General features: G+C 42.8%; 1 protein-coding gene across 2 annotated transcripts in view; it reads right to left on the bottom strand.

Annotated features, from left to right (window-relative positions):
- Positions 1 to 1,284: 1,284 nt before the first annotated feature.
- The window catches only part of GEMIN8 (gem nuclear organelle associated protein 8), a 45,011-nt gene continuing 27,106 nt past the window's right edge, over positions 1,285 to 19,189 (bottom strand). For both annotated transcript variants that reach the window (XM_033949418.1, XM_033949417.1), the window contains exon 3: positions 1,285 to 2,316. In XM_033949418.1, coding sequence (XP_033805309.1) covers positions 2,063 to 2,316 — 254 coding nt within the window. In that variant the 3' untranslated portion in view covers positions 1,285 to 2,062. The remainder of the gene's footprint in view (positions 2,317 to 19,189) is intronic.

Below are 19,189 nucleotides of genomic sequence, written 5' to 3'. Positions count from 1 at the left end.
ATTACCTGGAAGGCCGGGAATTTACATTGGTCACGGACCACGCTGCTCTGAGTTGGCTCAATTCTATGAAAAACAATAATGCCCGACTCACCAGGTGGTACCTAGCTTTACAAACTTTTAGGTATAAAGTCATACATAGGCCTGGACATTTACACATTAATGCGGATGCTTTGTCCCGGGTGGGAGAAATGGACACGAATAAGCATAGGCTCACCCCTAGCAGTCTTTTAAGGGGGGGGGTATGTGGTATGCGAGATAAGCCTGCTAGGTTTGGCCCTACTACTATGCCCATGCCTAGAGCAGGTATTTCTCATACTGTGCAAAATAAAGAACATTTTGCCTTCCTGCCCGACTTCCCTTCTAAATCCAGCAGAGGGAGCTTAGGAGCAGAGTTGCAGGCTTCCCCTCCCCCTCACCTTCCCAAAGCTGGGGACAGGAAATGCGTTTCTCCTGGGAAGGTTGGGCGGGGCTGTAAGCTCCTTAAATGTAGAGCTGAACAGTTAGAAAGACAGAGAGAGAACGGGAGAGCAGGAGACCGGTCACAAGAACAGCTCTGGCAGTCTAGCTCAGGACTAGGAGCTCTGCAGGAACTTCAAAGCCCAGAAGGTATGGAAATTGAGGAAGCTGATTCTGTTTTGTCTCCTGAATGCATGGAAATTTCACAAGCCATGGAATTGGAAAGTGAACCAGTCTCTGAAGTTCTACCAATGGAAGTATGTGTCTCCAAGGCCAATACCCAGGCTGCCTAAGGAAAAGGTACTACAATTTATTTTGTCTTTATTTTACTGAAAGAAGTTTGGACTTTAAAATATCTTGCTGAAACTAAGTTTGATTTTTGAAGACTGCATTTAAAGTTGGTATCCTGTCAGAAAGGTTGTTTTGGTTTTCTTTTTGTTTGTTTAATGCTATGCAGCATAATAAAATCCAGTCCGGATTTGCTATAAAACTTTCCTAACTTGTGGCAAAATTCTTATTTCAAGCAAGGGTTTGCCTTTCCTTGTGCAGCCTCTCGCGGCTCACAAGTGTTCAAATCTTGTCCCAGTAAGCCTGGACACCTTGCCCAGTGTGTGCTGATGACAATATGAACATTGATCTTGTAAATTCCAATGGACAGGACTCCTCCATTGACCAGCAGAATCTAAAAACACAATGGTATAATTATCTATTGGCTATTTAGATTACAGGCCCTAGAATTATGAATTCTATCAATAAATTGCATAATTCTCTACTTATCAATTCATACTGTGTTCACACAGCTTGACTACAACTCTTGTCACACATGAATCTAGTTTATAAAATGAAGTTTAATTAAACGTAAGGGAATCAGATAATACAAACTAGGAAATGTTAGGAGACCAACAGTACATAGACCTTAAAAAGAAGAAATAAGACCTTAGGTTGTTACTTTTGGGAACAGAAAAGTGTCATTGCTAGTCCTGCATACTAAGGTTGGTTGGTCAAAAGTGAGAACTCCATCAGACTACTACATAAAACAAAATCAAAACTATCCCATTCTGACAACATCTCAAACTAATTTTCATATTATGTGAATGAAAAACAAGGGTAGCACTCAAACATGTAGTTTTTAAAAAAATGGCCAAGCGAGCATAAAATTATTTTCTTCTGTGTTACCATGCTGTCTTAGAGGCAACACTGTATGCTGCTGTCATATGGAAGATTCTTAGGTGTGACTTCCTGGATCAGGTCTTCCACAGCTTGGGTTAGCTAGAGCCAGGGAAGCCCCAAAAACAGCATTCACAGCCTCTTAATATTGGGAAGGGTAGTCCAGATTCAGACCCCAAGGTATAGAATTCCATACGTCATGGTGTATGGTTCCTGGCCCAAGGTCTCATTGCTGCAATGACTACCCAACTAATCTGGATAAAAAATACAAGGCTAAAAATGTTATTTTTTTCTGTGGGGCAGATATTAAATAGCAGAAAACTAATACAAATTATCCTCACAAACCATTCTGATACATAAAGGGATGCACTATTTGCTTAATGTATGTGTTTGCTTAGAGAGTTGCAGGCTGTAAATCTTCTGGCAGGAAAGCAATACCTCACAGTTTCATAGGAATAACAGGCCAGTATTTTGGCTGTTTTTTGTCACAGTTCCTGTCAAAGTTCAGCTGCATGGCTGTTTCCATTGCCTGGATCTTTGCAGCATCTTCACCATAGAGTTTCTTCATCTCAGCTCCTCTCCTCTCTCCAGGTCTCTCCATTGGGGGCTGAACTGATCTCCCGTTGGCTGCATGAAGATCATGATCAGCTTCCACATATATATTGTGCTCTGCTTCCAGCTCTTGCTGTTTCCCTTAAGTAAGGAAAGCACAGAAAGGATTGAAGTTGGACACAAAAACAAACTAATAAATAGCAAAAGTTTCAACTTCTTACTGAAAATCTGATAAGGTTTTAAATAACCATAAAACTGGTAACCCCACTCCAAAAAAACAACAACAAACAACCCTCCAAGATCTCAATCCAATAAAATGAAAGCAACAGGAACAAACTTTTCCAACCCCATTCTCCCTCTACCCCAACATCTCCCACATATTCTTATACAAAAAAATATGGGCTGTTACTATGTTAAGAGCAGCTACACAGTTACTGTATATACTCGAATATAAATCGGGATTTTGGGGCCCAAAAATGGGGGTCGCAGTTTATATTTGGGCCAGCACCCCCTCCCAGAATTATTGCAGGCTATGCCAGGCTCTGCACCCTGTCCTCGTACCTCCTCCGCCGATCCCTGGTGGTTCAGAGGTGTAGTGGGCAGGAGCAAGCTTTCTGCGCTCCTGCTCCGCTGCTAACCTGGTCGGTGGTGGCTGCCGCAGGTTTCTGTTTCTTCTGCCACTGAGTGGCAACGAGCAGGGGCACGCTTTGGCATACCTGCTTAGCGCTGAGTGGCTTCTTGACTGGCTCCCACGAATTAGCAAAGCACGCTCCTGCTCTTTGCTGCTCAATGGCAGAAGAAACTGGATCTTTCAGCAGCCACAACCGACCAGGTTAGAAGCAGGGCAGGAGTGCGTAAAGCTCACTCCTGCCCACTGCACCTCTGGACCACCAGGGATTGGCAGAGGAGAGAACAGGGAAGGGAGGGAGGGAAGAGGGCTGGGTGCAGACCTGACAGGGAAGGGAAGGAGGGAGGGAAGAGGGCTGGGTGCAGAGCCTGACATGGAAAGGAGGGAAGAAGGCTGGGTGCAGAGCCTGACAGGGCAGAACACTTGAATATTAAGCCACCCGACTTATATTTGAGTCAACCATTTTTCCTCCTTTTGGGGGGGAAAATGGGGGTTTGACTTATATTCGAGTATATAAGGTATATTTTCCATATATACCACGCAGAAAATTACAACTGGACTCATCTCCTTCCATCACTGATATGGTCTCCACCCTTCTTCAAAATGATTCAGCCTTCCATGTATCTTGGCTGTTATCTATTCTGAGATATTTTGTATTCCACCAAATGTGACAGAAATGGGGGCCACAATAGTCCCTGATGTGGTTAAGTCATATGCTAGATATTTTGAAACCTGTTAATCAACATCTCAATTTCAACACATTAAAATAGATAGCTTTTTTGTGCTAGAATCCCTAGTGAATTAGTGGTTTCTCCACGTGGTGAAAATCACAATCTACAGTTCACCCATCAGACTTTTTGAATAGTTACAGCTAGCACATATTTCATTTTTTGATCTTTAGAAAGTCTAACCTCAGGAACTTCCTGCCACAGAGATGAGAGGTAAGCGACCTTTTGGAGAAGTTTTATATCTATGAAAGGTTATGCTCTACACTACAGTCTTTGTTTATAGGAATATGGTAGATCATATTGAAGAACAAAGATTCTACAAATTTAATAAAATAAACATACAAGCAGGCAAAGCTTTTATAAAATATTTTATTGATACCTATGTTGAGACAGAAAGTTCCAGGCAAGCATGTATACTTTTTCCAGAAATATATTAGATTTACATGTAATATTTGTAAACATTGGGATACTGTAATGTTGCATCTAGTGTTCCACAAACTTCTAATATTTGTATTAGGGCCAATTTTCTAGGTGCCGGTAGGCTCCTTACCCTTCATTAAAAGCACTGTCCAGACGTAGTTTTTAACTGAGATTTGAGGCGCATACTAGTGCCTAGAAAACTGGCATCAGATTTGCACCCATGTAGATGCTATAGGCCGCTGAACGCTTAAGTAGGCATGGCCAATGCCAGAAATGGCATTCAACAGGCTAAAGTGTCTACGATTCATGTGAAGAAAGGTGCTAGAAATGTAGACCTGGAAAACCCTGGTTTATATTTCCAATGCCTATCTTTCGCATCAGCTCAATTCAGAACCAGACACCGATGCGCGATTAACATGTGATCGGTGGCACCAGATCGAGAATCCGGGACTTAATGTGTTAATAATGCTATTAACACAGTAAATGTTTAACATGCATTAAAAATGTTAATGCATGTTCAGCAGCTCCTTATCTCCCCCTCCCCAAGTCTAGTCGCTCCTCCATCGTTGCTTATATAGGCTGCTGGTACTGTTAGTGTGTAAGTTTCAAAGTTCAATTTTTTGATATACTGCAAATACAACATTAAACAAAATACAGAAGTGGATTTGATTCGGTATTTTTTAAAAAAATGTTGTTTTTAATTAGTTATAGGAAGTTTTATTGCACTCCATCTTGTACATTCTACTGGTACAAATATTCTGTCTCACACACATACCCACCCAGCATAATTGCCTTTCACCGCTCTTCTTCCTGGCCAGACTTCCCATCTCCTTTTTCTCCAACACACACAGAGCCGGCTTTTACCCTATCACTCCTTTTACTACCTCATGCACCAATATTCTCTCATTCCCTCACCACACTTAGTTGGTCCGCTAGAGCCCTTCTTTTATCCCCTCCACTTTATCAGCTGAATTCTCTGCTCACCTTTTCCCCACTGACTCATTCAATCCTGCTCTTCCCTATTGATTTTCATTCTGTCAATCTCCATTTCCCAGCCAATCTAGGAAATAGGAAGAGATGGTGATCTGTACTGCCTCAAGATATATTCTCTTCCTCTCCTTGGGGTCTGACTCAGCCCATATACTCAAAGCTCATCGTGTTTAACGACTGACGCTAAACCAGTTTAGCATTAAAGTATTTCAGCTATCAATGCCCAAAATGGCTAATTGCGTTCCTTTCCATGGTTTGTAGCAGCCTCCGATAATTCATATGTAAATAGATTAAAATGAGCTCATCAGTATTAAAATGAGTACTCTGATCGATGCCCAGATGATGCACAAAATGAAGTGCTGGTTTTTAATGCTACGAAATCTCCGACAGTTCTGAAGGTGCCGGTAGTATTAAAAAAACGCTGAACAAGCAGCTTTTTATTTTTAAATGGGAACAGATGTGTGTATTAGGGGAGATTTGGGAAATTATAGATGGTTAAGCCTGACCTCAGTGCTGCACAAAATAGTGGAAATAATTATAAAAAAATAAAATTGTGGAACTACAAGAACAAGGGGGCACTCAGAGAAATTGAAAGGGGACAGGTTTAGAACCAATGCTAGGAAATTTTTCTTCACTCAGAGGGTAGTAGACACCTGGAATGCGCTTTCAGAGGATGTGATAGGTCAGAGTACAGTAAGGGGATTCAAAGAGGGATTGGACAGGTTCCCGAAGGTTACAGGGATTGAGGGATATAGATAGAGGTAGAGATAGGATTATGGAAGGGTATAGATAGAAGAAAAATGGGGATTGAAAGGTTTCAGACAAAGGATCACTTACAGGTCATGGACCTGATGGGCCGCCGCGGCAGCGGACAGCTGGGCGCGATGGACCCCTGGTCTGACCCAGCGGAGGCAACTTCTTATGTTCTTATGTAGACAAACATGATTTAATGAGACAGAGTCGGCATGGGTTCAGCCAAGGGAGATCTTGCCTCACTAATTTGCTTGACTTCTTTGAAGGTGAGAATAAACATGTGGATAAAGGCAAGCTGGTTGATGTAGTGTATCTAGATTTCCAGAAGGCTTTTGACAAAGTTCCTCATAAGAGGCTCCTGAGAAAATTAAAGAGTCATGGGATAGGAGGCAATATTCAATTGTGGATTAAGAACTGGTTATTGGACAGAAAACAGAGGGTAGGGTTGAATAGCCATTTTTCTCAGTGGAGGAGGGTAAATAGTGGTGTGCCGCAGGGCTCTGTGCTGGGACTGGTGCTATTTAACTTATTTGTAAATGATCTAGAAATTGGAACTACGAGCGAGGTACTTAAATTTGCAGATGACGCTAAATTGTTCAAAGTTGTTAAAACGCATGCAGACTGTGAAAAACTGCAGAAAGACCTTAGAAAATTGGAAGACTGGTCATCCACATGGCAGATGAAATTTAATGTGGACAAATTCAAAGTGATGCACATTGGGAAGAATAATCCAAATCTTAGTTATTGAATGCTAGGGACCACCTTGGGGGTCAGTGCTCAAGAAAAGGATCTGGGTGTCATTGTAGACAATACGCTGAAGCCTTCCGCCCAATGTGCAGTGGTGGCCAAGAAGACAAACAGGATGCTGGTAATTATTAGAAAAGTGATGGTTAACAATAAGAATGTTATAATGCCTCTGTATCACTCAATGGTACAACCTCACCTCGAGTATTGCATTCAGTTCTGGTCTCATCTCAAAAAAAAGATATAGAGGCACTGGAAAAAGTTGGAATGGAACTCTTCTCGTATGAAGAAAGACTAAAAAGGTTCAGCTTGGAAAAGAGACGGCTGAGAGGAGATATGATTGAAGTCTATAAAATCCTGAATGGAGTAGAACGGGTACAAGTGAATTGATTTTTTACTGCATCAAGATTTACAAAGGTTAGGGGACACTCGAAGTTACAGATTAATACTTTTATAACCAATAGGAGGAAATATTTTTTCACTCAGAGAATAGTTAAGTTCTGGAACACGTTGCTAGAGGATTTGGTAAGAGCGGTTAATGTAGCTTGGTTTAAAAAAGGTTTGGACAAGTTCCTGGAAGAAAAGTCCATAGTCTGCTGTTTGAGACGGACACAAGATGGTAGCATGGAATGCTGCTACTATTTGGGTTTCTGCCAGGTAATTGTGACTTGGATTGGCCTCCACGAAGACGGGATACTGGACTAGTTGGACTATTGGTCTGACCCAGTAAGGCTATTCTAAATCTCTAAATTAACCTTGATAAAAAAAACAACAACCAACCACATGCACACACACCCCTATAATCCTTTTATGTAGTTATGCCACTTTGTGAGCCAATCCACTTGAATTTCATCAAAATGAATCTTAATTGTCCTTGCAAGAAAAATATAGAGTACTAGACATAATTGACAATATACAATAAGGATATTACTATTTCAGATGCTCAGAAACATTACAGTAAAGGCAAGGCATATGTTAAGAGATGCTTCTAAATTTAAAGTTTGAAATCGGAGGCAATTCTTCAGATTTCATATGAAGATTTATGTGCAGTGCAACACAAAACATCTGTAAATCTGAGCAACAGCTGAGTACTTTACCAGTCATAGTTTGGCACATCTGTAATTTATTGTTAGCTGAAAGAGTAACGTGGTGGAACTAAATGCCAAACTGTCAGCCTCAATGGATGTTCTTGAAAGCACCCGCTCTCTCACCCCCACACATTTTTAAATGAGTTACAACACAATCTGGACTTTAGATTTAGGTATCATCTTCAGTCGTGGCAGAAGAATCACTAGTTTAGGATGTGATGCGAGAGTTGCTTATTTTTCCCTCTTGGCATATCTTTCAGGCATTTATACTCAAAGAAAAACCTCTACCATTAGATATTAATATTCCAATGGTGAACCTAACATCATAAGAATAGCCTTACTGGGTCAGACCAATAGCCCAGTATCTTGTCTTCGTGGAGGCCAATCCAAGTCAGAATTACATGGCAAAAACCCAAATAGTAGCAACATTCCATGCTACCAATCCAGGGCAAACAGTGGTATAGGTTCCATTCCTTATTCTTTTCTCCATTGCCAGTGACAAATACTACAATTCTGTCAACCATTTATTTTCTTCTAGTAATGTCCAGGAGTCGTCTTCCATCCCAATGCAGCAGTAATGGAGTTTCTGTTTTGTCAAGAATTCATCACTCAGAGTGGCTGCCTCTTCACAGTTCTTGCACCATGAACGTTGGAGTAAGCTTCTTGACAATGCCATTTCATTTACATCATAGCCAAGTGCTTTGGCAATAGCACTAATGAAAAATGTGGTATCCCTGTCTGGCAAATTAACACAATCAGCATCTGAATTTGAACACTAGCCAGAGTCAAATTCAACAATATTCTTGGAAAAAAGATAATCCACTAGTCAGAGGTAGCATTTTCTGCTTCTACTTTGGCTGCAATCTTACTAAATATTTTTCACACACTCTTTGTCCTCCTCCTCTGCAAGTATAGTGCCAATTGCCGGCCATGATGTATGATGAAAAATCTTGCCTTCGCACGATTAGAAATTGTCTGTCTTCTTCGATTTTCATCACTAGTGGCGACATCAAAAAGATGGATGAGACATTCTTTGAAGGCTTCTTGATTCACAAAACCACATTCGTTGTATCTGTGCCGGTTCTTTTCTAGCTTCTCATATCTTAAATAATAAAATGCTAGCCGAGCATTCGCACTTGCGCCGCATGTTCCCTGATCCCTTTTCTGTTGGGGTGTTGCGGCACGAGTGCGCATGCGCGCTTAGTACGTCACTGGCGGGGATGGACAGAAGCAGCATTGCTGGGCAAGGGGCCGTCCTCGCCCGCCCCGAGACCAGGGCAATCTCAAGGCGCAGTGGCCATGCTAGGGTAGGGTAGGGAGGAGGGCTTTGAGGCAGGCGGCTGTCGGCGGAAAGCTGCCGAATGCAAGAAGCGGAGCGGCCACGTAAAAAAAAAACCAACAAAAACCGAGCGAGCCGGGCCGCTGAGAAAGCGTGAGAGGCCTGGACCAGGATGCGGACGGGGATGGAGCTGGGGCGGTGAGCCTTCCCTGCGGCTGTCCGCTGAGGCGAATAGCTTTCCAGCGGCTACGTTTCGCTTCCTTTGCCACAACTTCCTGTTTCCGGCAGGGCGGGATGCGGCACATGGAAAGAAGTTGCGGCGGAGGGAGCGGGACGTTAGAGAAGCAAACTTTTGGATGGTGTTGGAAACTTCAGAGACAGGTTTGTAGGTCGGACGTGGGGATGGGGCGTTTGAGAATGAGGAAGAGAAGTCGGGCCGCGGACGGTGAGACTCGGGAAAATGGGAGGAAGAGATGTCATACCGTGGGCAGAGCAATCCACGCACTTTGAATTTGGGTGAAGAGAGCTGTTATGACGTCAAAATTCAATGCAATTCAGGGAAGTGGTGTGGGGGGAGGGGAATGGAGGGGGAGGGATGCTGCTTTGGCTGCTGCACAGGGAAGTGGTGGGAGGGAAATGCTGCTCCATAGGAGGCAGGGAGAGAGACAGATAGATAGAAAGACAGACAGACAGCGGGAGGAAGGGAGACAGAAAGAAAAGAAGAAAGACACAGGGGCAGGGAGATACACAGAAAGACAGACAGACAAAGGGGGCCAGGGACAGAGACAGACAGAAAGAAAGACAGTGGGAGGGAGAGAGAGACAGAAATAAAGACAGACAGACAGACACATATTCTAGCACCCGTTAATGTAACGGGCTAAAATACTAGTTCATCATAAAGCTGCATCAATATGCGAATCCCTGAGTCTATTTACTGATGTGGTATTCTTGCATGCTGCCAAATTTCCAGGACCATGAACATGGCCAGATGAGCTGCCTCTTTCAAAGTACATAATCAATCCAATCCTTAATCTTATATACTGGGTCATTCCCAAAAGGGACTCGAACCGGTTAACAAAATTAACTCAGAAGAACATAGGAAAACAGTAATTGGACAGGAAGTTCATCCATTACAAACCCTTATTTGTCAGCTAAAAATTTCTTATACAGATACGTCTTCAAGGTTTTTCTAAAACACGTCAAAGGAGAGAGGAGTCTAATTTCTGAAGGGAGGTCATTCCAAATTTTTACCAAGGCAAATGCCATGGAGTGTGAAAGCCTACCTAAAGTTTGAATACCTCTAATAGAAGGGAATACTAATTTAAATTTCTGTATTCCTCTAGTAGAAAGAGGTTGTTGAGAATTAAAAGAAAGGGTAAGTAATGGGGAAAGATCCCATATAAACTTTAAAATACAACATTAGCACACTTGAACTGGGAGCCAATTGAAGAACATCCCATTTTGATTGGAAGATATGAACTGGACAGGCCATGTCACTTCCAACATGGCAGAGAAAAAGCCCTGCTGGGGTTGGGTGTGTGTGTGTGGGTGGAAGAAGGGACTTGCATGGTGAAGGGCAGGGGACCTGTATGGTGAAGGACAGGGGAGTGGAGATGGATGGATGCTGGACCTATAAATGTGTGGGGGAGAGCGAAAGTGACCCAGACTAGAAAGGAGGGTGGGAAGGATGTAAGATGCTGGTCCTACAAGTGGGGGGTAGGGGGATGATAGAGAGGAAGAGAGAGTGACTCAGACCAGGAGGGTATGGTATGGGGTATAGTACAGTATTAAGTCTGGCCTATTTTTAATAGTAACTACATTTATCCGGCATCTACCAATTCCCATGGGTGCCAGATAAGAGTCTACTGTAACAGTTTCTTAACTACATTACCACACTGTTATGAATAGCCAGACACATAATGAAGATATTGTATGACCATGAGCAACCTCTAAATTTGTTCCAAACTACTTCAAATTTTAAGCATATCTTTCTGCATGAGGCAGAACATATTCAGCCTTGTGAAGGCATGTTCTGATAAGGTTGAATTTTTTTCCATCATCTGATGGACCACCCTCTAGTGCCAAAGTATTGTCACACCTAGGTATCTAAAAGGACTCCTCTGCATACTGCAACAGGAAAACTCCCTGTCCCCTCTTGAAAACTCAATTCTGAAAATTTTTCTGGATTAACTTTAAAGGATGAAATAGCTGCAAAATCACCTAAATGGTATAAAAGCTAAGTAATGCTGCAGGAAGGTCATATATAATTGTTAATATTTATGTTTATTAAAAATTTGTTATACTGGTCTACCATCACCTGATCTAAGCTATTCTTAATTCACAATCTCCCACTGCAACCTCCTAAATCTCCTGATCTTTTAGTAATACCCACTCTAATAGCTACATATATAAATAGAAACTTTCAGAAAACAATTCATTTACCAAGATCCCCAATCTTGGATCTTGGTAAAGTATTTGAATGCAGTTTACTATAAAGCTCACAAGACCAAATACTTTTTCAAAATCAAAACTCACTGTCTTTGCCGCTTATCTTTCCCGCATGTATAGTACCTAAGACAGTGGGCAATCTCTGCAAAACATCATTGCATTCCCACTTCAAACAAAACCAAGATGGTCACCCACTAATTTAGTTATTGTAGTTGTTAACCTAGTAGCTAACATTTTAGCACAAATCTGTAAAGAGGGCTTTTATGAAGGTGCGCTGCCAAACACCACATGCTAAATGCCAAGCCGCTCACAGAGATAGAATGGGTGGTTTGGCATTTAGCATGCACTGCTCAGCAGCACACTTTTGTAAAAGAACCTCCAAGTGTTTTAAAGGGGCAAATTTAGTTGTACCTGTAAAATTTCCTTCCATTCAGTTCAGATAAGTATGTTGTGATCTTTTTCTACCAGCAGATGGAGGTAGAGATACTGAATTATTCCAGTGACCTCACATAAGGGCCAGTACACAAACTATCCAGTATGCTACTTCCAAAGCAAAATTAGGTTCCAATAATTTACACCCCAAATATCCCTTTTAATCACTGCAGACATGAATGTTAATGTTACAATAAAAACAGAGCATAGAAGACAGCAGAGAACTTGAAGAATCCTAGAGAGCCACAGTGTTCCAAGGGCAGGTTCTGGGCTGGACTACCAGGGGACAAAGAAAATTAACAAATAAAACTAAATTTCACTTTCCTTGTCATAATGATGATGATGGGTATTTACAGGTGCCATAAGGCGGTAAAAGGGGCCAAAAGAGACTATGAGGACAAAATAACTAATGAGGCAAATAACTTCAAGCTGTTCTTTCAATATATTAAAGGGAAACGACCCGCAAAGGACCATTGGATGACCAAGGAATAAAGGGAGCGCTAAAGGAGGACAAAGCAATCACCAAAAGACATGAACATGTTTTTTGCATCTGTATTTACCGAAGAGGATATACACAGCATACCGGAACCCATTAAGCTATATGCTGGGAGTGAAAACAGGAAACTGACAGGGTTAACAGTCAGTCTAGAAAAGGTATGCAGGCAGATTGATAGGCTTGAGAGCGATAAATCCCCGGGACGGGATGGCATCCATCCGAGGATCATCAAGGAACTGAAAGGGACCATAGCTGAACTGCTTCAACTAATAGCCAATCTGTCGATTGTTATCGGGAAAGATTCCAGAGGACTGGAAGGTGGCGAATGTTACACCAATCTTCAAAAAAGGTTTGAGGGAAGACCCGGGAAACTACAGACCGGTGAGTCTGACCTCGGTACAGGGAAAGATGGTAGAGGCGCTGATAAAGGACCGCCATCACTGATCACCTTGACAGACACGGGCATGGTTTCAGCTAAGGCAGATCTTGTTTGACAAACTTGCTGCACTTCTTCGAGGGAGTAAACAGACAGATAGACAAGGGCGACCCGGTCAACATTGTATATCTGGACTTTCAGAAGGCGTTCGACAAGGTTCCGCATGAACGACTACTTCGGAAAATTGCGAGCCATGGAATCGAGGGTGAAATACTCACGTGGATTAAAAACTGGCTGGAGCATAGGAAACAGAGACTGTGGGTAAATGGACAATACTCAGACTGGAAGAGCATCAACAGTAGGGTACCGCAGGGCTCGGTGCTTGGACCCATGCTCTTCAACATCTTTATAAACGATCTGGACATAGGTACAACGAGCGATATGATTAAATTTGAGGATGATACGAAGTTATTCATAGTGAAGATGCAGGGGGGATTGTGAAGATCTGCAACGTGACATAATCAGGCTCGAGGAATGGGCATCGACATGGCAGATGAGGTTCAACGTGGATAAATGTAAAGTGATGCATGTTGGTAACAAAAAAAATCTCATGCATGAATACAGGATGTCCGAGGCAGAACTTGGAGAGACCTCCCAGGAAAAGGACTTGGGAGTTCTGATTGACAAGTCGATGAAGCCGTCCATGCAATGTGCGGCGGCGAAAAGGGCGAATAGAATGCAAGGAATGATAAAGAAGTGGATCATGAACAGATCGGAGAAGGTTATCATGCCGCTGTACCGGGCCATGGTGCGCCCTCACCTGGAGTATTGCGTATAGCACTGGTCGCTGTACATGAAGGACACGGTACTACTCGAAAGGGTCCAGAGAAGAACGACTAAGATGGTTAAGGGGTTGGAGGAGCTGCCGTACGGGGCCTCTTCTCCCTCGAACAGAGGAGATTGAGAGGGGATATGATCAAAACATTCAAGGTACTGAAGGGGATAGACTTAGTAGATAAGGACAGGTTGTTCACCTTCTACAAGGTAGGGAGAACGAGAGGGCACTCTCTAAAAGTTGAAAGGAGATAGATTCCGTACAAAAATAAGAAAGTGGTAGAAAACCAGAGAGTGGTAGAAAACTGGAACGCTCTTCCAGAATCTGTCATAGGGGAAAACACCCTCCAGGGATTCAAGACAAAGTTAGACAAGTTCCTGCTGAACAAGAACGTGCGCTGGTAGGGCTAGTCTCAGTTAGGGCGCTGGTCTTTGACCAGAGGGCCGCCATGTGAGTGGACTGCTGGGCATGATGGACCACTGGTCTGACCCAGCAGCGGGTAATTCTTATGTTCTTATGTACAACTCACTTTATCATTAAAATTAAGTTCTGAGCAGGTTAACAAGAAGTCCAGAATTACAAGAATAATTACATTCAGCAGTAAAGTTGCCAATGTATCATAACAAAAATTTGAAAACAGATACGATTTCAACAATTGATGAAAATAAAGATGAGGGGGAGAGAACACATTGATTCCAAAGCCCCCCTCCCCCCCCACACACACACTTCTGAAGTTGGAAACAGCCCTTTGAACTATGTGCACACAGAACAGGCTGCTGGTTCCTGCATACAGTCACATGTCAGGCAAACACAAGCCCAATACACTGCCTGAACTTGCCTTAGGCAGGGATCTGGCTCCTACATCAAAAGATTTCAAGGGTTACAATTAAGGGAAACCCCCTTAAATATGGGAAAATCTCTCAACCTCCAGGTAGGGGATTTCCTTGTTCAAGATTATGCTTCTCTTTTCTTTTTTTTTTCCTTAAAGTGACAGGAGTTGTCCAGGGCAATTTTGGGAAAATTTAAGAAGGGCAAATGGACATCAAGCCAAAGCCTCAACCAGTGGCACCAAAGAGTGCAAGAGAGAGAAGCAAAGCCAAGCTCTGAGCTCAGTCAGGTATGATCTTAAGACTGTGACATGGGCGTGGCCATTAACTCGATCACATTGTGTGGTCACGGCCATCAGAGTGGGGAGAAAGGCCAGGGACAGAACTCTACAACACAACTTACTACCTGATAGAAGGTAGAGAAAAATACTGGCTTGTTCCAGAGAGCACCACAGATTATAAAACTGGTGATGCCACTGGTGGAACTCTTTCTCCTACCGATTTCTTCATCAGCTTCTGTGGAACGCTGCCTGAGGCTAGGAAGTGGTAGGAGCTTTGGGTGCTGTGACTGATGCTCCTTTGTGACATCAGCCGTTCTACTATTTTTAACTGGTTAGAAGCTAGTCGCTGGGGAGAGTGCTTGTTTCTGAATCGGGGATCCTGCTTTTTTTTCCACCTAAAGGGAGTTTTTTTCCTACCAATTTCTTCAAGAGCTGCTGTGGAACTCTATCTGAGGCTAAGAAATGGGAGGAGTTTTGGGTGCTTTGACCGATGCCTCTCTGTGAAATCATCCCTTCTACTATTTCTGGCCAGCAAGCAGAAGGAAAGCACCCCTTAGCGAGCCCCTTGGAGAGCCCATTGGAAGTCCATTGGATCTAGAGGGTTTTTTAAGTTGGAAATTAAAATCACTAGGGCACTTGGCCCTTTCAAGCTGTCCTGTCATTTTTCCATTTCATCCACAAAACTTCCAAGCTGTTAACTCTCCTGTAACTAACAACTCTTGATAGCTCTGACAGAGAAAGCAGTTACTTACCATAATACGTGTTATCCAGGGACAGCAGGCAGATATTCTCACATGTGGGTGATGTCATCCACGGAGCCCCGGTACAGACACTTCAAAAGTGTATCACCACTAAGAAATTTAGAAAGTTTGCGATAGCCCACACCGCGCATGCGCGAGTGCTTTCCCACCCAATGTAGGTGTACGGCTCCTCAGTTCAGTAAGCCAGCTAAGAAGCCAACCAGGGGAGGTGGGTGAGTTGTGAGAATATAACAACAGAGGCAGTGGTCAAAGTCTTTCATAGTTTGTCTGAAGTATAGACAGAGAGAGACAGAGACAGAGAGACAGAGACAGAAAAAAACATTGGTACCTTTGGTTATTTGTCCAGTATAAACTCCGAGGAAAAAGGTACTTGAGCCACTTGTCCCTTTAAGCATCTGCACACCCCAGCTTGATATCCTTCCAAAACCACGTCAGGTGAAAGGGAAAGGTTTCTCTCCGAGTCCTCTGCTGAATTTGCACCTGCACCCAATGCAAGTGCCCCAACTTCCACACCATATGGGTCTGGGCCTGCAGGCACTTAATGTTGCTCGTCGCTTCCCATAGCAGAACCAGCACCTTCATTGACTTGGCCATAGAAAATGCCATCCCTCAGAAGTCTGCCTGCCCTCCTGAACCACAGCCCTCCAGCTGAGAAAAAACGTGTGAACCTGCGGTCATGAGGAAGGCCCGATGGTGCTACTGCAGCTGCAACAAAATGGATTTCGGGAAATCAACCAAATGGTACCAGCTCTTCAGGCAGATTTGATGCCATGAAGAAACAAATTGATCCCTAAGGAGCGATATGCTGGGTAAGTACTTACAGTCAGCCATCCACCAGAATAGGGCCCCGACTGGTTTCCTGTAGCATCCCGCTTCCATACAAATTGCTCCCACCTTTTTTTTTAATCTTCAGGGAGGGAGCAGGGCAGGAGCCAAATAAAGAAGCAGCTTTGTTGTCTCCATATAATTTGCATGAGTATTGGGAAGTTTTTCCCTGCATTGTTCCCATGGTATTTTCCGGCACCCACATTTGGGTTTGAGCATCGGCCTGTAAAATCAGCGCTGCAGGTCCTAATGTGTGTTAAAGATCCAGGACTGGCCTAAAATCTTCCTCTTTGGCAGCTCTGCAGTGAATACTCATCATGCATTTTAGTTGTTGGATTCAACAACTAAAATGAGTGCAAAAATGAGAACTGTATTTCACTTACTATAAAACATAAAAAAATATAATGTGATATTTTGTTTCCTAACTTAACTTTTTTTTTAGAACCACACATCCAACTTTTCATGGACAAAAGTAAAATCCTGAGTAACAAAGTAGATGACAGATAAAGATTTGAATAGTCTATCCAGTCTGCCCAAACAAGATAAATCTATAGCATAAAGCTATATGACATGATACTACACATGCATACTTGATCTTGATTTGTCCTTGACATTTCCAGGGCACAGGCCATACAAGCATGCCTTATTCTCTCACTAGTGAAGCCAGTCATCTAAGTTTCACTCCAACCCATCCAAACCTGTGTAGCTATGATCAGAAATATTTCTGTATGGTGAGTTTTATGGGAAAGTTTTCTTACTGTGAACCTGTTGTGTGTGTGTGGCCTGGGGGGGCGGGGGCAGGGGGTTCTATGAATGTAGAACTTGTTTAGTTTTAATAGCTTATGGAGGAAGCATGTACAAGGGGCATTCAATAATTTATCTACCTCAGTATTGGGGGGGGAAGTTTTCAAATAATTTGTGTTTTATTTTTCAGTATAGTCCCCCGATAGCTCCATACACTTCATCCACGTATCCTGCAATGACTAACACCTTTGAAAAGAATTTTTCTCTTTGACCTTCAAACCAGGACGTCGCAGCTTCTTTCACATCTTCATCTCTTGAAAACTGCTTTCCATGAAGAGGATTTCTTCAAAACAGGAAATAATTTGAGTGAGCCAGGTCAGGACTGTAGGGTGGATGGTTCAGCTGCTGAAACCCACATTCTTGAATGCCATGACATGTGCGTCGGTGCATTATTGTGAAGAAGAAGATCGCCGGCTGTGAGTTTTTCTCATCTTTTCTCCTTGATTGTGGCACAAAGCAATCATTGTGTTGCCGTAACTCTCCCTAGTTATGGTTGTCTTTGAGTGACATAAAATCCAGAAGCAAAAGTCCTTCATCACCCCAGAAAACAGTTGCCCTGACTTTGCTTGCAGATTTTTTCTGTCTTGAACTTTTTTGGGGTGGGGGATGACTTGTGCTTCTACTACATTGACTCCATTTTGGACTCAGGATCTCTGTGATGAAAAAAAAATTAACTTAGTCTTCATGGAGAATCTCCAAGTTCTCCCGATAGCACTGGAGCCTTGTAGCCTTCTGACATGTCAGAATTCTAAGAACCCATCTTGCACTAACCTTGGATATGCAACACTTTTCATGAATTACCATATTTTTCGGACCATAAGATGCACTTTTTCCACCACAAAAAAGGAATTATGTATTGAATACACAGTGGCCCCCCTCCCCCGGTACCTTTTTTAAGTGGCAGTGGTCCAGCGCGGTCTCCTGCTGGACTGCTGCCTCTTTGCAGAGCAACACACAATGTAGGAGCACAATCTTTGCGCTTCCTGCCTGGTCCTGCGCCTCTCTCTGATTGGCTGCAGTCAGTAACTAGTTCCTGGCCAAAACCCAAGGAGTAGCAACATTCCATGCTACTGATCCAGGGCAAGTAGTGGCTTCCCCCCTGTCTTTCTCAATAACAGACTATGGACTTTTTCCTCCAGGAAATTGTCCAAATCTTTCTTAAAATCATCTATGCTATCCGCACAATCTGACTAACGTACCTGGGGCAATGGAGTATACAGTGACTTGCCCAGAAACACAAGGAGTAGCGCTGACTTGAACCTGCAACCTCAGGGTGCTGAGCCTACAGCCCTAACCACTAGGCCACTCCTCCACTATGGTGCTGGTGATTTCTGCAACAATAAATGCAGGCTCCATGGACAAATGTCACCATGCACAAGAGTAGTTTTCTGTGTTCCCTTCACGTTCAACTCATGTGTTCAAATTTAGATTAACTCAAAAGGTGCTATGCACACTCTTCCTCTAAAGCAGTGTATTACAAACTGTGTGCTCCGGGATGTCAGCGAGGAGGAGAGGCGCCGACATACACACATTTCCAGGTGCCCTTCAGCTGCAGCCCCAACATTAGTGCACCAGCAGCTTAAAAAGTTTGTAATATGCTGCTCTAAAGTTTAGCACTTAGGGTGGTCACCTTCCTTGTGCATCCCCAATAATAATGGCTATACCTTCATAATCATAATCTATTACTTTTTGCCATCTTGAATATTTTAGAAGCACCCAGCAGTACCACAAATGTCCTCTAATGGCCTCAGACACTTATGTAAGATTATTCAAACAACAGAATAACTGTGAAGTCACTGATTACTTCAACGTGACCCTCAGAGACAAGGATATGGACATTCGCCTAGCTTTAACAGGGAAAAAATGCACTTGCTCTGTACTTTGGTTTCACAATATTTGTTTTAAGAAGGAATGGGGGTAATAACAAAAGTACACAGTTACATATATTTCCTCCCTGAACATAGATTTCACCTGCACACCCTATTGTGTCAATGCAGTTACTTGCATGTGATCTAAAGTTTGATTTTGTTGGAATTGTTCCTTGATTACTCCTTTTCATCATTTTAATTGAGCTGGGAAAACAACCTTCTGTGTTATGTGGGTTTGAAATACATTAAGTGTAACCTAGCTGCAATAAAATTATTTAAAGCTTTAAAGAGAATTGGACAGTAAGAGTTAATTAAGAATGTACTGCTAAACTAAATACAGATTTTCTCATAAACTGTCTTTTCCATTACTGTGTATTAGCCGAAAAAAGGCTGTTTGGGATACGGAGGAGTAGCCTAATGGTTAGTGCAGC

The sequence above is a fragment of the Geotrypetes seraphini genome, chromosome 6 (genome assembly GCF_902459505.1).
Source record: "Geotrypetes seraphini chromosome 6, aGeoSer1.1, whole genome shotgun sequence".
NCBI classification, from domain to species: Eukaryota; Metazoa; Chordata; class Amphibia; order Gymnophiona; family Dermophiidae; genus Geotrypetes; species Geotrypetes seraphini.
Note: the sequence above shows the minus strand (reverse complement) of the source record. Positions and strands in the feature narration are given on the sequence as shown.